Here is a 17811-nt window from a genome sequence, read left to right on the forward strand (position 1 = left end):
AAAAATTGTTAAATTTCATTTAAAAGTGAAACTGAACAGATCCAAATTCCGAGCCGGTGGTAGTGTACTACTATATAAAATGTTAAGAACAACAATTCAAAAGTACATGTAAAAACTTACTTAAATAGTAAATTAATAAATTTTGAATGGCATTGGACAAATCTGTTATGGCTTTTTCCTAGATATTATTAGACTTTGTACTGCTAAAAGTTGGCCTGTTGCAATACAAGCGCTATCTCTTGAGAAAACAAGTTAAAACATTACAAGTAATTAGCAAAATAGACTGATTGGTTATAGGTGTAAAAGTTTTAAAGGAAGAAAGCTTTAATATATAGCTCATTTGCTGTCAATTATAAAATCTTTTAACAAAAAAATTATATCTTACACAATGCAATGACAGGATGAAAAAAAACTAATTCTATCATTCTACTATTTATTTACATTAAAAATTATTAAATGAATCATCGTTTGAATCTATCAGTGGGCTTTGGAATCCTCCACATAAATATAGTTTTCTCATCAAAGTATGTGTTGAACTTTTTGTACAGTCTTCTCTTTTTCGGATCCTTATTACAATTAGCTGGAGTAAGATTAATCATAAGTCCTGTAATACATAAAAATTTTATAAATTAATTATACAAAATTTTAATGATTAAATAAAAATAACACAGGAAAAAGTTATTTAGCACTCCAAGAATTCACCCAAGAAGTACTAAGTCCATTGTGTTGAAAGGAGAGGGGTGAAATGCCTCAAACTTATAATCTATGTAGCAAGTTTAGGAAGGACTCTGTGCAATGCCTATGTGGCATACATATAATACCTTCACCAATCAGACTTACTATTCCAGAATTGAGTTGATGTTTGCTCATGCCTGGCTTAAAGACTTCAAGTTATAGAGATTTTATAAACAAATTATCATTTGATAGTCATATAATAAATACATATCGGTCATGAAATTCAGGAATGTGTAAATTTGAGTGACACATTCCTCATATTATATCCATGCTTCCCACTACACATAGTTATCTTGGAGCAATGACATCAAAATAGTGTTTCCGTTTTTCCTTTCACTGCTCTGTAATAATTTTCCGGGCATTTGACACAGTTTGTTATTTATTGCACTTATTATTTTAAACTTATTTTCATAACGAATTTATTAGTAAAAATATGTAAAAGTATATATTATCCTACATAAAATATTAGCCCGATAATTCTGTAAGGCATACCTATATGTGCTGTTGTGTTAATTGTAGTGTTAAATGTTTATCTATTAGTTTTAAGAAAATGAATATTTTCATTTCACATCTATCAAACAAACTAAAATAAATGACTAGTAATCATTTTATCAAGTATTTGCGAGCAGCAGATGTTGGAACAAGCGGTATAACACTGAAATCTCTCTATAATCCATGGTAGTATAAAAGGTAGGGAGAAGAGTCTGGATGATGAAGAAGGCCTTCTTGAACAAGCTAATAGGTTTATTAGCCCTGAAGACTGTATGCAGTCCTTCTCCCTACTATGGGATTGGCTTGGCACTCATAATTCTAAAGTTCAACACTATGATAGTATCCTTAAATCTGCTATCAAACTTGAGAACCTTACATTTATAATTATCACTTAACAATGAATAACAATGTTTTCTATAAGCCTTCAATTACACAAGTGAAAGACTTTTCAAACAAAAAAAATAGTTACATTTATACAGAATAAAAACATAAATATGATAAAGGCAGCCATGTTACAGTTCTTGCCTACACAGTATCTAAGCAGAAAAGCTTGCTAGTTTTACATAGTATTAAGCGAAAGGATACAGGATATAAACTTTAAAACTCTCACCTGCTTTTTGAGCCATTGTAACGAGTTTACCCATCTTTTTCTGTTGCCGCCTACAAAGCCCAGTGATTCGCCGGGGCAACATACAGCCATCGCTCCTTACAAACTGGCTTAAAATAAGCACGTCTGTGTGCTTCACGTCTAGTCCTAAGGCGCACATATAACATGGCTTCTTTTCTGCGCTTTCATCAACAGGCTCATATCCCGCTAGATTTTCTGCTCGGACAAGTAAATTCGTTCGCGGCGAAGGAACCGTTACACCTTCTACTGTTAACGTCGAACCCTCAAGGTGCTCTCGAACTAAAAGATATATTCATAGCATTAAATAGAACATTTAAGGTTATGTAAGGAAATTATCCTTATTATTAATCATGTCTTACTTTCTTTTAAATTTAACTGCTTTGTAGTGGAAAAAGCACGAATAGATGTTGAAATTACAGAATTTTTAGCAATATTAAAACCAGCACGAACTAGAAATGCCATTTTGAAAATTACAAATACCAACTACATATCAACTTCAAAGATGAAACACTGACAGTAAATCACAATTAGCACAAACGTCAAACAACAACGTAACGTTCATGACTTAATATTACGTGTAGAAATTGTCAATGATCCGACTAAATATTAAATGATTATTCGTTTAAAATCAAAATATAATTTTTGTATGATTATTGCAACTTTTTTTAGTCATTTAATAACAATAAATAATCGTGAAATCATCTCACGGATCGTTGGACAAAAATTAGTGGTTGCACTCACTTTAACATTCCAATTCGAAGACGCTTGAGAAAACCGTACTACGGCTGAATCGCGAATTGTTATCAAATCCAATTTCATTATGTATTTATTAGTAATCAGAGAATAGGATTTACTTTAATGTACTGACTCTTACATTTTGATTTACTTCTTAATTTATAATAGAGTTTATATTGATACCGATTTATAAATATGGTACTCGTTGTTCTTGGTTTTATGACATATTATATTTTTGTAGATGTCGTTGGTGGATCCAAAAAAAAAAACACGTAGACCAGTCTTGTCAGTAGGGAAGGTATGCAATCTGGCTGATTGATTGAATGACTGCCTTCTGTAGCCAACGTCAAGTTATTTGGCGAACTTTAAACTCTAACGACTAGTACCGCAATTAACGTCAAAAATGTGCTTCGGTCTTTAGAAAGGAGAAACCCAAATTTTCTTGATGGATTTGGTTCATAAATCATTCATTTCAGTCTTTGGCGTCCAATAATAAGGGCCTCTTCCAAAAATTTCAAATAAGACATCCTGCTTGTTTTCTTTCGCCTTCTAAACTTTACAGTTACTTTTTAAAAAAAAACGGATAGATTTTTGTTCAAATTATTACTTATTCTATTTTCTTATATTTTTTCGTAATCTGTCCGCTTTTTGGCTTTACTCAATTTCCTTATATTATTATTTTAGTCTATTCTAAATTCTTATAATTAAGTATTTAGGTCAATCTTTATTTTCACATTTTTCTTCTTCTTAGCTGATTTCCACACTACAGTGAAGTCTTTCGGATTTTATGACTTTGCCTTTTTAATCTATCTTTATACTTACTCCAGGTTCTAAAGTGTAACTGTTCTAAGTGACCTGCCCACTGTTATTTCTACTTGCCTATCTATTGTGTGGGTTACTTTCTGTAGTCTACATATCTCCTCATTCCTCATTCTCATAAATAATTTTCTAATAAAGCCTTCTATATGGATCGACTGTAATCTTGTCAATGAGATCCTAATTGTGAGCCAACATTCTGAAGCTGAAAGTCATCACCCGTAAAACATGGTTCATATACAGCAGCATCCAGTAATTTAAGTGATAATATCAACATGTCATATATTTAAGGTATGAAAAAAAAACACTAATATAGATGACAATACATTTATTAAATAAAAGTTATGACACTGAAGTTAAAAATAGCCATATATGCAACGAACGAATGCGCTATTACAACATCAAGTACAACTATTTGTAATAAAATGTGGGGGAGGGGGGTTTCTTTAAGATATTTCGATATTATTTAATCTATTGTGAAAAAATATAACTTGCAGATGCAGTTTCTCAATAGTTAATACATATTTTTTTATAATAACTATTTTATATCTTTATCATATCACAAAATATAAAAATAATTCACCGCTAAGCAGTATTTTTTTTCTTAAGACAAAGAACTTTAGACCATGAAGCCAAGCCGGACGTTTTCTAAATTTAAAATTCAGTTGTTTTTACAGATTCTTTACAGTTCGTCTATTTTCTCTTAAAGCTATGTTTATAATAGATATAAAAGCAATATCACTTTCTATATTATGTTTGTTTTTATATTTACGGGCGTTTTTACGGACGGTATAACCTAAAGCATGTTTATTGCAAAAACGAATAGCGAGCAAAAATGCATTCGAAATGCAATAAAAATAATAAGTAAAAACACTTAAAATAACTTATTTACATCTACAAGAGTAAAATAAGGGATTTTTGACAATAAGGATTAAAATTTTTTTTGCATTGAAATAAATCTTACAACTAATCGATATATACGTACAAAATAATACTTAATTATATTTTGTACGTAAGAATAAAAATATATAATAATTGTACCAACAGTTCAGCAACCACAAAAAGTGCATAAACAATAAATAAATGAATTGGGAAACCTAACAGTTTTTTTTTGTATACATAAATACTATTTATAATTATTATACACACAATATTTTCGAGTGTTAAAATTTTATAATATAATAACATATTTATAAATGTATAATTTTATTATGCATCTGTTTTATATATTATATACAATTTGTTTAATATACATACGATACATTATTTACAAAGTTATCTGTCAGTTTCCCGGATGAGTTTTATGTGAAATATTGAAGTGAATACAGAAGTTTATTTGGGGAAAGTGGCCAGGCCTTTGCTGAGCAGCCCAGCTGCGCCCTCTGCGCCATCGTGTGCAGCTGTAGCGAAGTTTGATACCAGCTAGAAATACGAAAACAGGTTAGTGAACTAAATTCTACAACTGACTCTACCAAGGCGGAACATTGTTTTGACAAGATTTCAAACGCAATGTCTTCATAGAGGTACAGTCAAGAAGAAAAATGTTAGATAAAACGACAATATTTAAATTTTTAATTCAATTCGTAGTGTAACACAGTTAGGAATAGGTGCTACACGAGGTTATTGTTTACAGGTGTAACAGCTTTAAATCTCATTTGCTGTCCCTTATCGTATCCTGTCTTATCAATTGATCAATCAATGCATCCTGTGAACTAAAATATATTAAATTCAGTAATGCTTAAAAAGACTTAAAAATTAAATATTAAAATTAATGATTATTTACTATCTGTAATACACCTGACGCTTTCCAATAGAAAAAAAAAAGAATAAACATAAAATATTTCAGATTGATAACATTCACCCCTTAAAAAGCTTTTCCATCTATTTAAAAAATACCTGGTATGGAGAGTTTAATATCAATTGGGATACATTTAACAAATTCAGAAAGCTTTATGCTAGACCAATGTACATTGGTAAAAACTATTTTTTTTTACCTTTCTGCACCATCAGTGAAATCTCAATTTACTAGACACACTTAAGGCTAAGAAGGTAAAAGAATTTACCGCATCGCGCTTCTCGCTGAGGAATTTATCAGCGTCCTTGATCTTGGCGTCAACCACTTGGCTTGCATTCTTCAGACCCTGGTCAGCGGCGTCCTCGACTCGCTTCAGTGTGCTGTCCACGGTGCTGTGGACGGCGTTGCTTGCGTCTGCTGCAGCTTTCTCAGCCGCCTTCTTAGACTCCTCTACGGCAGCGTCTGTCAACATCAGATCAATTCATTTCATTCAGACCGTTTCACTTGTGATGGCGAAAGATGCCAACCCGTTTGCCAAGCGTGACGAATATGGTATATCCTCCCATAGATATCTTTGGACGAGGCTTATGCCTTGCAGTGGGCGTCTATGGGCTGAAATGACAACTTGTCTAAGTCATGCAACGAATCGGGAGTCCAAAGTCGGTCTAGTTTTTTTATGTGATCTTCTCTTTTACGGATAAACACCTACCACGACACCAACGATACAATCTCCTTCAACTTATCATGATGGGAAAGGTCGCTGGTAAAAGGAAGGTTGGTAGGAGAAAGAAGTCGCGGCTTCGTAACATTAGAGAGTGGACTAGAATCGCCAGCGCTGCTGAGCTATTACGCAGAACCAAAAATAAAGAAGAGAGCAGGAAGCTGATAGCCAACCTCCACTAGTTGGAGAGGCACTTCAAGAGAAGAGACCTACCACGAGACATAGATCTTCCCCTAAGCGACATCCTGCGACATTAACTATGTCATCGGTCCACCATAATGGGGTGTGCCCACGCCGCGTCTGCCAACTCGTGGTCGCCACTCGAGACCAGGAACCATATTACCAGAAAAATCTACTATGTGGGTAAGCACTGAGCGGATTTAATGAGAAGGAATCCCACATAACTTTGTCCTGACCTCAGAGGTAGGAACATCCAGATTTCCGACTCTTATTGAGAGATTGATAACTCAAAAAATTACTTATTATAATTTTTTTTTTGCTATACAATGAATTATATCTCTTATTGATGCCGTGTTAATTATACCGCTTGTTCAAATGAAATGTTTTATACCTAAGAAGGGACGAAAGAAACTTCGCGGATCAAAGAAAGATTCATTAAGAATCATTTTTTTTTGTTTTATTGTATCATTACTTACTGGCAGCTCGTTTGGCTTCTTCTTTAGCCGCTTCAGCAGCCAACCTGGCCTTCTCCTTCGCCTCTTCTGCAGCCAACCTGGCCTTCTCCTTCGCCTCTTCTGCAGCCTTCTTCGTTGTATCTACGGTGGTGTTGATGGTATCTGCCAAACAAAATATATCGTTAAAATATATACACAACAAACTTTTCAAGAATACAGCAATAACATTCTACAAAACTTGTGATTATTAATTGAAAAACTACATGACCCAACGTTATTTCTTTTCCTATTGACAGAGATCGAAGAATCTAATGCATATTTGCCTAGTGAATTTAAGCTAGGAAATTATGGAGGCGGCTTCTTAAACTTGCTATTCATAAAAATGTAAAAATTTGAGTATTTACAGCTAGTTGGATAAATTGTTGAGAATATTTTGTTAAAGATTAATATTATTATTGATATTTGTCTATAAAATACCTGCTTCTGAATTAATTTTTTTCAAAACTGAAATATCAGATATGAAGATTAAATATTATTTCGATACAAAAATGTGTTATCAGTGATGATTTATGACATCGAAGTGTAATCCTCATTAGTAAGCTCATGGTCGTTACACGAGCGATGGAGAGGGCTATGTTAGAGATTTCTCTACGAAATCGAGTCAAGGATGACGTGATCCAAAAGAAGTAACAGATATGGCCCAGCAGATTTATAAGCCTATTTGGCAATGGTCAGACGCGCTGTATGAGATAATACATAGCCACCAACGCCTTAAGGAGGAATGGGAGGGCCAAGAACTTACAAAAACAGGTGTGGACTTCCACCGAGAGGATGGTCAAGGGACCTTGTCGAAAGCGCTGGATACGGGTCGCGTTCATCCGGTATTATTGTGAAATATTTAGGGGAGGCCTATATCTAGCTGAAGACGGTTTAATTGAGATTTTGTCCATATAAAAGTGGTTTCCATATTAAGCAAACATAAGGAAAATATACTTCCGATCACCGATCTCTGCCTATCATAGATTGATCCTGTTTTAAATTAGTTGATAAAGTTAAAACAGCTAAACAATAAACACAGCATAGTTAGATATTATTTTGCATCACTCAATTCATCCGAATACCAGCTAATTCTTCATCATCAATGTCGCTTTGAGCTAATGACGCATTATATTTTTTCTCCGATTCTATTTCGCCTCGAAGAAGATCTACAAATACATTTATAAATAATAAATCAATTAGTCAATACAAGAAATGAAAATTTACAATAATAAAATAAAACCTCAAACACAAACATGAAAACCATATGTAATGCTTATTTGTCAGCGAAAACCTTCAAAACCTATAAAGTAAACACTGAAATACGTTACATATTTTTTTTTATTGGAATGCAACAGATTTCTGACAGTATAATCTTTATTTAATTTAATATGTATTAACTAGAATTTAAAAAACTGAAAAAGTTTTTTTTATTCTGAAAATATATTTTTTAGGGTATACTACTAATCTCTGTATTCGTAATTAAATGGTAATTTAAATTATGATGCAGAGATTTTTGGTTTTTGGTCCTTATAACGCAGGGGTGGCCAAACTACGGCCCGCTAGCCACATGCGACTTTTCAACGATTATATTTAGTTCCGATTGTTTGTCGAATTCTTTCAATTTTTAAATTTATATAGTCTATGTTCTCGGAAATCAAAACAAATTACTGGTGTGAATTATAATTAATATTATTGCACCATAAAATTAGCGAAATCCAAACACCGATCGTAATTAACTAACCGGCATCTTAAGTATTATTAGGAGTGTTATATACGTGTGATAGTGTATCTAACTTCAATATGTATATTTTGTATTTTTGTCATATAATTTTAATAAATATTGTTTTTGTAATGAAAGTATTCATTTGCGTGTTTAAAATGCATATTAAATTGCGGCTCGTGAAAAATTTCAAATTTCGAACAACGGCTTGGCCACCCCTGTTATAACGTGGTATCATAACATGAATTTTCCTTCTTCCGGTGGCTAAAAATTGTCGACTGTCATTTAGAAAGTAAACGCCAGAACAGGCACCTGAACTAGAAAAATAATACCAGTTACCTTTCACCGTTATACCAGAGTTCCGGGATGTTATGGAAATCTTTATTAATCCAATCATTGATAACCCGAATTCTAAATCTATATACAAAACAAAACAGCATAGAAGAAGAAGAAGTAAAAATATAAAACTGTACCTTTGACGCTATTTTACGTGGTTCGGCATTCAGTTTCCGATTTCCGCTTCACAATATCTTAACAAATCCAACCACAATGTTAGCAAAGCAAAAAGTTTTAAGCATTACAATATAAACTTGGCAAAACCCGTGCAACCACATACACAAAAGAACATACATACAATATAAACAAAGAATATGCAAATTGAAAAAAAGCGACAAAAAAGGAAAAGAAAAAACAGTAATTTAAAAATGTATACCTTTACAGCCTACAAGGAGAGATGAGCCTTTGTCTACAACAGAGCTTGCTACACCTTTTGTCGTATCTAAAGTATCACTAACCGTGCTCGATAGAGTATCTATAATAAATAATTTTCCTAGGTCAGATAGTATAGTTGTACTTGAAGAATTGTTGATTAATTTTACCATCCACATAGGATCATTTACGATAGCAACGTGCTTAGGTTATAAGGAGAATGCCAAAATAAAATATATAAACTTCAAACGCGAGGTAGTCTGAGAAAACTCACAACAAACTCAGACGGACTTTTTTATTCTGGTCACTTTTATAATATCCTTGATGTGGAAGTGCAATTAATTTTTTGGCTCTTTTATCGCTAATAACTCTTAAAAATACTTAAAATTGTTGAAACAGAATTTAGGAGTTATACAAAAATGATAAAATAAAGAAAAAACAATATAATTATACACCTATCAAGTTTGAACGTGTTAGCTTATTGTGTTATTAAAATTCAATTTTGAATTTTTTTGGCTATTTGACTACAGAAACAATATCAAACTGTATTAATATTTCGTTAAAAAAGAATTTTTAGGTGCAATCTCCACATTTACCTCTAGTGTTACCAACAATGGATACTCCTTTATCAACTGCAGACGCAGTAAATCCTTTGGTTGTATCAATTGTGCTTGCTACAGTATCTAAAGAAAAAGTTTTAATTAAAAAATGTACCTAAACAAAACAACAATATAAAATCAATATCAGAGTTCTGTTTTGTACCTTTTGCATTTCCTACAATTACTGCACTTTTGTCTACTGCAGTTGCAGCAAAGTTTTTAGTCGTATCTACTGTGCTGCTAATTGTGTCTACTATTGTGTCTAAAAATAATAATAATAAAAAAACAAAAATATAAGTATAATATAAATGAGAAAATATTTAAATAGACTATGCCTATGATATTACCTTTAGCACTTCCTACAACCGCAGCACCTTTACCTACTGCAGATGCAGCTACGTTTTTAGTCGTATCTACTGTGTTGCTAACTGTACTTACAACGGTGTCTACAAAAAAAATATAAAATAAGTATATACAATAATAAGTAGAATATAACTTTAAGTGCTTTTAATAATAATACCTTTGGCATTTCCAACGAACTCTGTACTTTTATCTACCGCAGATGCAGCAATGTTTTTAGTTGTGTCTACTGTGCCTGCTACTGTGTTAACTACTGTGTCTACAAGAACAAACAGAAATTAAAAAAACTATGTACATAAATATGAAATATTAAACCGTGCCTATTATATTACCTTTAACACCTCCCACTATTGCGGTACCCTTGTCTACTGCAGTTGCTGCTACGTTTTTAGTCGTATCTACTGTATTGTGAACTGTATTAACTACCGTGTCTACAAGAACAAATAGAAATTAAATAAAAAACACTATGCACATAAAAACGGAATATTAAGCCGTGCCTCTTTTATTACCTTTAACACCCCCTACAATTGCTGTACCCTTGTCTACTGCAGATGACGCTACGTTTCTAGTCGTATCTACTGTGCTGTTAACGGTGCTGACAACTGTGTCTATGAGAATAAATAAAAGTATGATTTGCTAAGTAAAAATCGCCCAATAATAAATTTTAAAACAGCACGTTTTTAAAAAAAATTACCTTTAACACCTCCCACAATTGCGGTACCCTTGTCTACTGCAGTTGCTGCTACGTTTTTAGTCGTATCTACTGTATTGTGAACTGTATTAACTACCGTGTCTACAAGAACAAATAGAAATTAAATAAAAAACACTATGCACATAAAAAAGGAATATTAAGCCGTGGCTCTTTTATTACCTTTAACACCTCCTACAATTGCTGTACCTTTGTTTACTGCAGATGAAGCTACGTTCTTTGTCGTATCTACTGTACTATTAACAGTGCTAACAACTGTGTCTACAAGAAGAATAAATAAGATATTACTTAAAAGATATTACTTATCAGAATTCTTTTATATTCAAATTCTAAGTTGCTTTTTAATTACCTTTAGCGCTTCCTACAATTGCTGTACCTTTGTCTACTGCAGATGCAGCAACATTCTTAGCGGTATCTACTGTGTTGCTCACTGTATTAACTACGGTATCTACAAGGCGAAACAAATAATGAGATAAAGCGTTAATTATTTAATGTAATTTTATACTGATATTACCTTTAGCACCTCCTACAATTGCTGCACCTTTATCTACAGCAGATGCAGCAACGTTTTTGGTAGTATCTACTGTGCTTACTACTGTGTCTATAAGAAAAAAAATTATTGCTTAATCGGAACTTTTTAAATTATATTTCACGTGGTTTTAATTTACCTTTAGCACTTCCTACAATTGCTACACCTTTGTCTACTGCAGATGCAGCTAAGTTTTTAGTAGTATCTACTGTGCTGCTAACTGTGTTTACTACTGTGTCTATAATATAAAAAAAGAATAAAAATTAGCATATATCTTAATACATACATTAATAGTTCACGTTTATTATTATACCTTTGGCACTTCCAACAAACGCAGCACTTTTATCTACAGCAGAGGCAGCAACGTTTTTAGTTGTATCTACTGTGCTACTAACTGTATTTACTAGCGTGTCTATAACAAAAAAAAAATAAAACAAATAAATATAAGCGTTTATGTAAATATAATACATACACTATCATATTACGTTTTATAATACCTTTAGCGCTTCCAACGAACGCAGCACTTTTATCTACTGCTGATGCAGCAACATTTTTAGTCGTATCTACTGTGCTGTTAACTGTGTTTACTACTGTGTCTATAAAAATAAAAAAGCTTGTAAAATACGAATCTAGTATAAAAATTAAGCACTACACTTTTACTTCTAGAAGAGATTGGGTCATAAGAATGGTAACAACACTAAAAGAATACAAAATAAGCTATAGTAAAATACAGATTAATTATCTAAGACACTGAGGTAATCAGTTTACATTTTGCTCTATCTACAAACGAAACATCCTTATATATAACGGTAGCAGATAAGTTTTGTGATATCGATTATTTGTTAATATGCCAATTATTATACGCATGATCTTTGTTGTTTTATTAAATACTTTAAAATGTTTATATGTATATATTGCTGAGTAACCTAATTTCTGGTCGCTTCCAAGCGATCCTAATGAAAAATGGAATGGATGGAAAGCATATATCTACCAGTAGACGTTCTGTGGCTGAAATCATGATGAACCTCAATTTTGTTCGAAATATTAAAGAATAATATACCTTTAGCGGTTATGAAAAGGGAATCGCTTTTGTCGACTGCTGATGAGGTAATGTTTTTAGTGACGTCAACAGTGATTATTCGTAGTGCTTGCGACAGTATTTAAGTTAAGCAAAAATACTAATAAACAAATGTTATTTACCTACAATTACATGTCCAATACGAGGATAGTACCTATTTTACTTAGACGTCATATATCTTTAATGTAGTTTTAGTTATTACTTATGCTAGACGTATTCTGAAGATATTTTCCCTGTTAGCCCGAAAGGCTTTTGCAGCTTCATCGAAATTGAGTTCATGGAACAGAAGGGTCAGTGAACTTTTAATATTTTGTTTTTATTGGACAGACTTATTTTAGCTGTGCAATGACGTTTGCACAAAAGCATCAGGTCTACACGTTTGTAATGTGTGTATGGGTTGGTATGGAAACTACTCTGGTATGGAGACTACTCGGCAATCTAAGGAAGCATATGGATTCCATTTTCAGATCGGCCACTGTTCGCAGCGCGGGGGACGGGAGGTTGGCCCCGGAAACGGGTTGGATTTGCCAGACCTATGAAATTAGGGTAGTTGTATCTTTTATTTAAATTTGGAAAAGAATTAGGGCTCTTGAAATGTGAGGACGCACCAACTAGCATCCGCATAATGTATAGTACTAGATATTCTCGTTATTACAGATGTAAAATTTCTAAACGCTTCCTATAGTCATTTTGAAACTTTTCATATAGATTATTTTGACGTCCATTATTTATTATTAAATATGCACTTCCAGCATAATAAATGTCTGTGTCTATATTAAAATTTTCCTCTTTTCTTGTTATTTCTACATTACTTGCGATTGCGTCTATCAAATGTCGTCGTCGTTTCAGCCAATAGACACAACTCCAAAGAATTTTTATGTTTCATAATTACCTTTAGCCGAATCCACATAAGACTTTCCAGTTTCAATTGTGCTTTGAGCTGCCTTTTTAGTGTTATCTACAGTACTGGCTACCGTATCTACAAAGTACATATACATGTAATAAATTCAGATAAAAAGCTTAAATATATAAAAGCTTCGATATATAACAAACAAGCAGTTCAATAGCAAAAAACAATAACTCTACCTTTTGCGCTATCTAAATAAGCTCTTCCTAAATCAAACATGGAGTGAACATACGTTGTCGAAGCATCGATTGTGTTTTGCAATGCTACTTGTGATGTGTCTAAAGCCATATGAATGGATGTTAATTAAATATTATATACGCAAAACATTTATTAATTAACAGGACTAAGCAAAATTAAAAACAAGAAATGTATTTTTAAATACTTTTACGTAATTAGTAATAGTTTATTAATAACATAAAAAGGGGTTTGTGATATAAATACATTTAAAGCCAAAGATTACTCTCTACATATACAAATACCTTTTGCGCTAGCAACATAGGATTTAGATGTATCAACGGCTGCGGATACCGCGCTTTTTGTACCATCTACAGTGTTACTAACCGTATCAGCTACGGTATCTATTAAAAAAAAAACAATAACCCATGAAAAATAAAATTTACGTCTGATAACTATCACTTATTATACTGAATGTATACTAATTATTAATTTGTATTCGTATTCTTTAATATACTGCATTAAAGAATTTGAGTATTAAAATAACCATAGAATTTACCTTTAGCACTTGCAGCATATGTTTTCCCTGCATCAAAAGCAGATTGCGCAGTTTTTTGTGTCATTTCAGCAGTATTATTAATTGTACCCGTAACCTTATCTACAAGATCAAAACTACGTTATCGCACCCATAAGATTAAATACGTGTGATATTTTATTTTGTACTAAAACAATACCTTGTGCACTGGCAGCAAAGGATTTTCCTAAATCAAATGCAGACTGCGCAGTTTTTTGTGTTGTATCTACGGCTGCGCCTATGTTGGTTGTTACTGTATCTATAATGACACATGCAATTGTCAATATAAACCTACTGATAGTGCAGAAGAAGATAATTATTTGAAATAAACTTATAGCAAATACCTTGTGCACTGGCAGCAAAGGATTTTCCTAAACCAAATGCAGACTGCGCAGTTTTTTGTGTTGTATCTACGGCTGCGCCTATGTTGCTTGTTACTGTATCTATAATGACACATGCAATTGTCAATATAAACCTACTAATATTGCAAAGGAAGATAATTATCTACAATAAACTTATAACAAATACCTTGTGCACTGGCAGCAAAGGATTTTCCTAAACCAAATGCAGACTGCGCAGTTTTTTGTGTTGTATCTACGGCTGCGCCTATGTTGCTTGTTACTGTATCTATAATGACACATGCAATCGTCAATTTAAACCTACTAAAATTGCAGAGGAAGATAATTATTTACAATAAACTTATAGCAAATACCTTGTGCACTGGTAGCAAAGGATTTTCCTAAATCAAATGCAGACTGCGCAGTTTTTTGTGTTGTATCTACGGCTGCGCCTATGTTGCTTGTTACTGTATCTATAATGACACATGCAATTGTCAATTTAAACCTACTAATATTGCAAAGGAAGATAATTATCTACAATAAACTTATAGCAAACACCTTGTGCACTGGCAGCAAAGGATTTTCCTAAACCAAAAGCAGACTGCGCAGTTCTTTGTGTTGTATCTACGGCTGCGCCTATGTTGCTTGTTACGGTATCTATAATGACACATGCAATTGTCAATATAAACCTACTAATATTGCAAACGAAGATAATTATCTACAATAAACTTATAGCAAATACCTTGTGCACTGGCAGCAAAGGATTTTCCTAAACCAAATGCAGACTGCGCAGTTTTTTGTGTTGTATCTACGGCTGCGCCTATGTTGCTTGTTACTGTATCTATAATGACACATGCAATTGTCAATATAAACCTACTAATATTGCAAAGGAAGATAATTATCTACAATAAACTTATAACAAATACCTTGTGCACTGGCAGCAAAGGATTTTCCTAAACCAAATGCAGACTGCGCAGTTTTTTGTGTTGTATCTACGGCTGCGCCTATGTTGCTTGTTACTGTATCTATAATGACACATGCAATCGTCAATTTAAACCTACTAAAATTGCAGAGGAAGATAATTATTTACAATAAACTTATAGCAAATACCTTGTGCACTGGTAGCAAAGGATTTTCCTAAATCAAATGCAGACTGCGCAGTTTTTTGTGTTGTATCTACGGCTGCGCCTATGTTGCTTGTTACTGTATCTATATTGATACATATAATTTAAACCGAATCATATTTCAGAAGCTTTAAACTGTTTCCAATAATAATTTGTATGTTTGCGTAATAATTACCTTGTGCGTGAGTCGCATATGTTTTTCCTGTGTCACACGCTGATTGAGCCGTTCTTTGCGTCGTATCTACAGCTGCATTAATGTTGCTAGCAACTGTATCTACAATTATATTCAATATATTGATTTAACCCTAAATTTATAGATCAGACTGAATGTAATTAATTTAATAATAAAATTTTTCTATACCTTTTGCAATACCAGCATAAGATTTTCCTATTTCAAAAGCAGACAAGGCTGTTTTTTGTGTTTTATCAGCGGTGCCGTAAACTGTGTTTGCTACCGTATCTAAAACGTGATTTGATTTTTAATATACTTTAGTAAAGATAATCTCGTTATTTTTTCGTAGCTTACTAATTATACCTTTTGCACTTGAAGCATACAACTTTCCTGTTTCTAGTGCGGATTGGGCAGTTTTTTGTGTCGTATCTACTGTAGTATTGATTGTATTTGCCACTGAATCTATAGCAAAAAATAAAAGATAAAAGAAAAGTAAAATAGAACGAATGTGAATTATAAGTGAAATGTACCTTTAGCGCTTGTAGCATACAATTTGCCAGTTTCGAACGCAGAGTAAGCTGTTTTCTGTGCTGTATCTACTGTACTTTGTGCTACATTAGCTACGGTATCTATGAATACATATTTATACATATAATTAAATGCATTAATACAATAAATATCTAAGATAATTAATATAATTCTAATATAAATTAATATGACAAAATATTTACCCAAAACTCTTAGGATCCGATTTGTTCTAACAAAAGAAATTAATATTATAAACTCATCCACAAGGTTAGTGCGTTATATTAGTAATAGGAAAGAACTTTTACCTTTTGCGGTTCCAACATAGTGTTTCCCGGTATCTACAGCTGATTGCGTTAAGTTCTTAGTACCCTCAACCGTGCTACTGATAGTATCTACAAGATTTTTAAAACAAAAATTGAGGTAAAGATGTAGGAATATAACCAACCCATCACATCCACATACCTTTCGTAGTGTTGTATACGGATTCAGCTGCCTTTTTCGTGTTGTCAACTGTCGCCGCTAGTGTGTCTATAAATTGCAAATTAATCGGAATAAAGCAACAAAAATATAAACTAAATATATTATATAATATGTGCTTGTGTACGAAAATCATTGAAATTAGTGCATTAAAGTGTTACATTGCGATTTGTACCTTGCGCAGGTCGGCTGATTTCTGAAACGTATTCAGGAGGTAGGGGAATATACATACCTTTGGTAGTGTCGACGACTTTCTTCCCGTCAGCGACTGCTTTGTTGGCTGCATCAACAGCTTCACCGGCAGCGAGTGAAACCTTCGAAAGCTCCTTATCCAGCGCATCGATGGCAGAGTGCTTGACATTTGAGGCTGTAGGGAAAATTGGAGTAAATTCTTATGATGAACACCTTTAAATACTATACAGTACTACTTTTTTGATGTTGCTATTAATGAAACACTAGATTCTATTACGAGTAAACGATACAGAGGAAATGACATAGGCCTGGGGCCAGTGTGTATTTGTAGATGTCTGAATGTACTCAGTGATGTAGATATAAATCTACATTTCCCTGACAGGCATCGATCTACGAATTTGTATAGCTGATTTAATCTCAATCTTTAATATTTTAGTTCATGGACACCGAGCCCAAGACCTGTTATTGAGACTATCTTTGGGGACTGCTAACATAAATAAATGAATGAGCTCAAAGAATGAGAGCAACGAACCATGGAGAGGGCTGAGCATGGGTTTGCTCTAAGAGATCAAATCCATAGACATTGGAAAGTAACAGTAGAAGTTGTAGTGGGCAGACGACATAACGCGCAGAGCAAATAACCTTTTAGGCTTTAAGGTTTCTAATTTTTTAATTATCCCTCGTTACTGGTGTGCAGGTACATTTCAAATAATTTTATTTGTTCGCTTTTCTTTCGTCCTTTTTAATTACTTCACGTAACCTTTTATTCTTTTCTTTCCATTACCATTCATACATCACCAATTTTCCTTCATCATTTCCTCCTGAACGGTTTTATTATAATTTTCATTTTGTATATCCATACTTTTTAACTTTTCTACTTTATAATTATTAATTTCTTTTATTATTATAACTTTTATCCATATCAATTTTTATTGCTTAGAGCCTTAACGTTCTAGAGTTGAGACATTAGACAGGCAATCTCAGCTTAGTAAGTCTACCAACGCGATGAACAGATGACCTTGTTAC

General features: G+C 33.0%; 2 protein-coding genes across 2 annotated transcripts in view; both read right to left on the reverse strand.

Annotated features, from left to right (window-relative positions):
• Positions 1-416: 416 nt before the first annotated feature.
• Positions 417-2358, reverse strand: mRpS18A (mitochondrial ribosomal protein S18A). The gene is made up of 3 exons (XM_068777441.1): positions 2215-2358; positions 1838-2134; positions 417-604 (listed from the first exon to the last, which is right to left on the reverse strand). The coding sequence occupies exons 1-3, from the start codon at positions 2315-2317 to the stop codon at positions 462-464; spliced, it is 543 nt and encodes a 180-aa protein (XP_068633542.1). The 5' UTR covers positions 2318-2358; the 3' UTR covers positions 417-461.
• A 1361-nt stretch (positions 2359-3719) lies between these two features.
• Positions 3720-17811, reverse strand: part of LOC137933153 (perilipin-4-like) — a 52133-nt gene continuing 38041 nt past the window's right edge. The window contains exons 3-39 of the mRNA XM_068776962.1: positions 16826-16960; positions 16579-16644; positions 16422-16508; positions 16119-16217; positions 15952-16050; positions 15778-15876; positions 15592-15690; positions 15403-15501; positions 15219-15317; positions 15035-15133; positions 14851-14949; positions 14667-14765; positions 14483-14581; positions 14299-14397; positions 14115-14213; positions 13940-14038; positions 13686-13784; positions 13386-13484; positions 13192-13278; positions 11719-11817; positions 11535-11633; positions 11361-11459; positions 11207-11293; positions 11042-11140; positions 10855-10953; positions 10678-10776; positions 10493-10591; positions 10316-10414; positions 10144-10242; positions 9971-10069; positions 9787-9885; positions 9621-9707; positions 9029-9127; positions 7679-7762; positions 6579-6719; positions 5470-5663; positions 3720-4828 (exon numbers count right to left, since the gene is read on the reverse strand). Coding sequence (XP_068633063.1) covers positions 4739-4828; positions 5470-5663; positions 6579-6719; positions 7679-7762; positions 9029-9127; positions 9621-9707; positions 9787-9885; positions 9971-10069; positions 10144-10242; positions 10316-10414; positions 10493-10591; positions 10678-10776; positions 10855-10953; positions 11042-11140; positions 11207-11293; positions 11361-11459; positions 11535-11633; positions 11719-11817; positions 13192-13278; positions 13386-13484; positions 13686-13784; positions 13940-14038; positions 14115-14213; positions 14299-14397; positions 14483-14581; positions 14667-14765; positions 14851-14949; positions 15035-15133; positions 15219-15317; positions 15403-15501; positions 15592-15690; positions 15778-15876; positions 15952-16050; positions 16119-16217; positions 16422-16508; positions 16579-16644; positions 16826-16960 — 3731 coding nt within the window. The 3' untranslated portion in view covers positions 3720-4738. The remainder of the gene's footprint in view (positions 4829-5469; positions 5664-6578; positions 6720-7678; positions 7763-9028; positions 9128-9620; positions 9708-9786; positions 9886-9970; positions 10070-10143; positions 10243-10315; positions 10415-10492; positions 10592-10677; positions 10777-10854; positions 10954-11041; positions 11141-11206; positions 11294-11360; positions 11460-11534; positions 11634-11718; positions 11818-13191; positions 13279-13385; positions 13485-13685; positions 13785-13939; positions 14039-14114; positions 14214-14298; positions 14398-14482; positions 14582-14666; positions 14766-14850; positions 14950-15034; positions 15134-15218; positions 15318-15402; positions 15502-15591; positions 15691-15777; positions 15877-15951; positions 16051-16118; positions 16218-16421; positions 16509-16578; positions 16645-16825; positions 16961-17811) is intronic.

The sequence above is a fragment of the Battus philenor genome, unplaced genomic scaffold, assembly GCF_028537555.1.
Source record: "Battus philenor isolate CCGP_79_NKW_IND1 unplaced genomic scaffold, ilBatPhil1.0.hap1 SCAF_13, whole genome shotgun sequence".
In the NCBI taxonomy this organism is placed as follows: Eukaryota; Metazoa; Arthropoda; class Insecta; order Lepidoptera; family Papilionidae; genus Battus; species Battus philenor.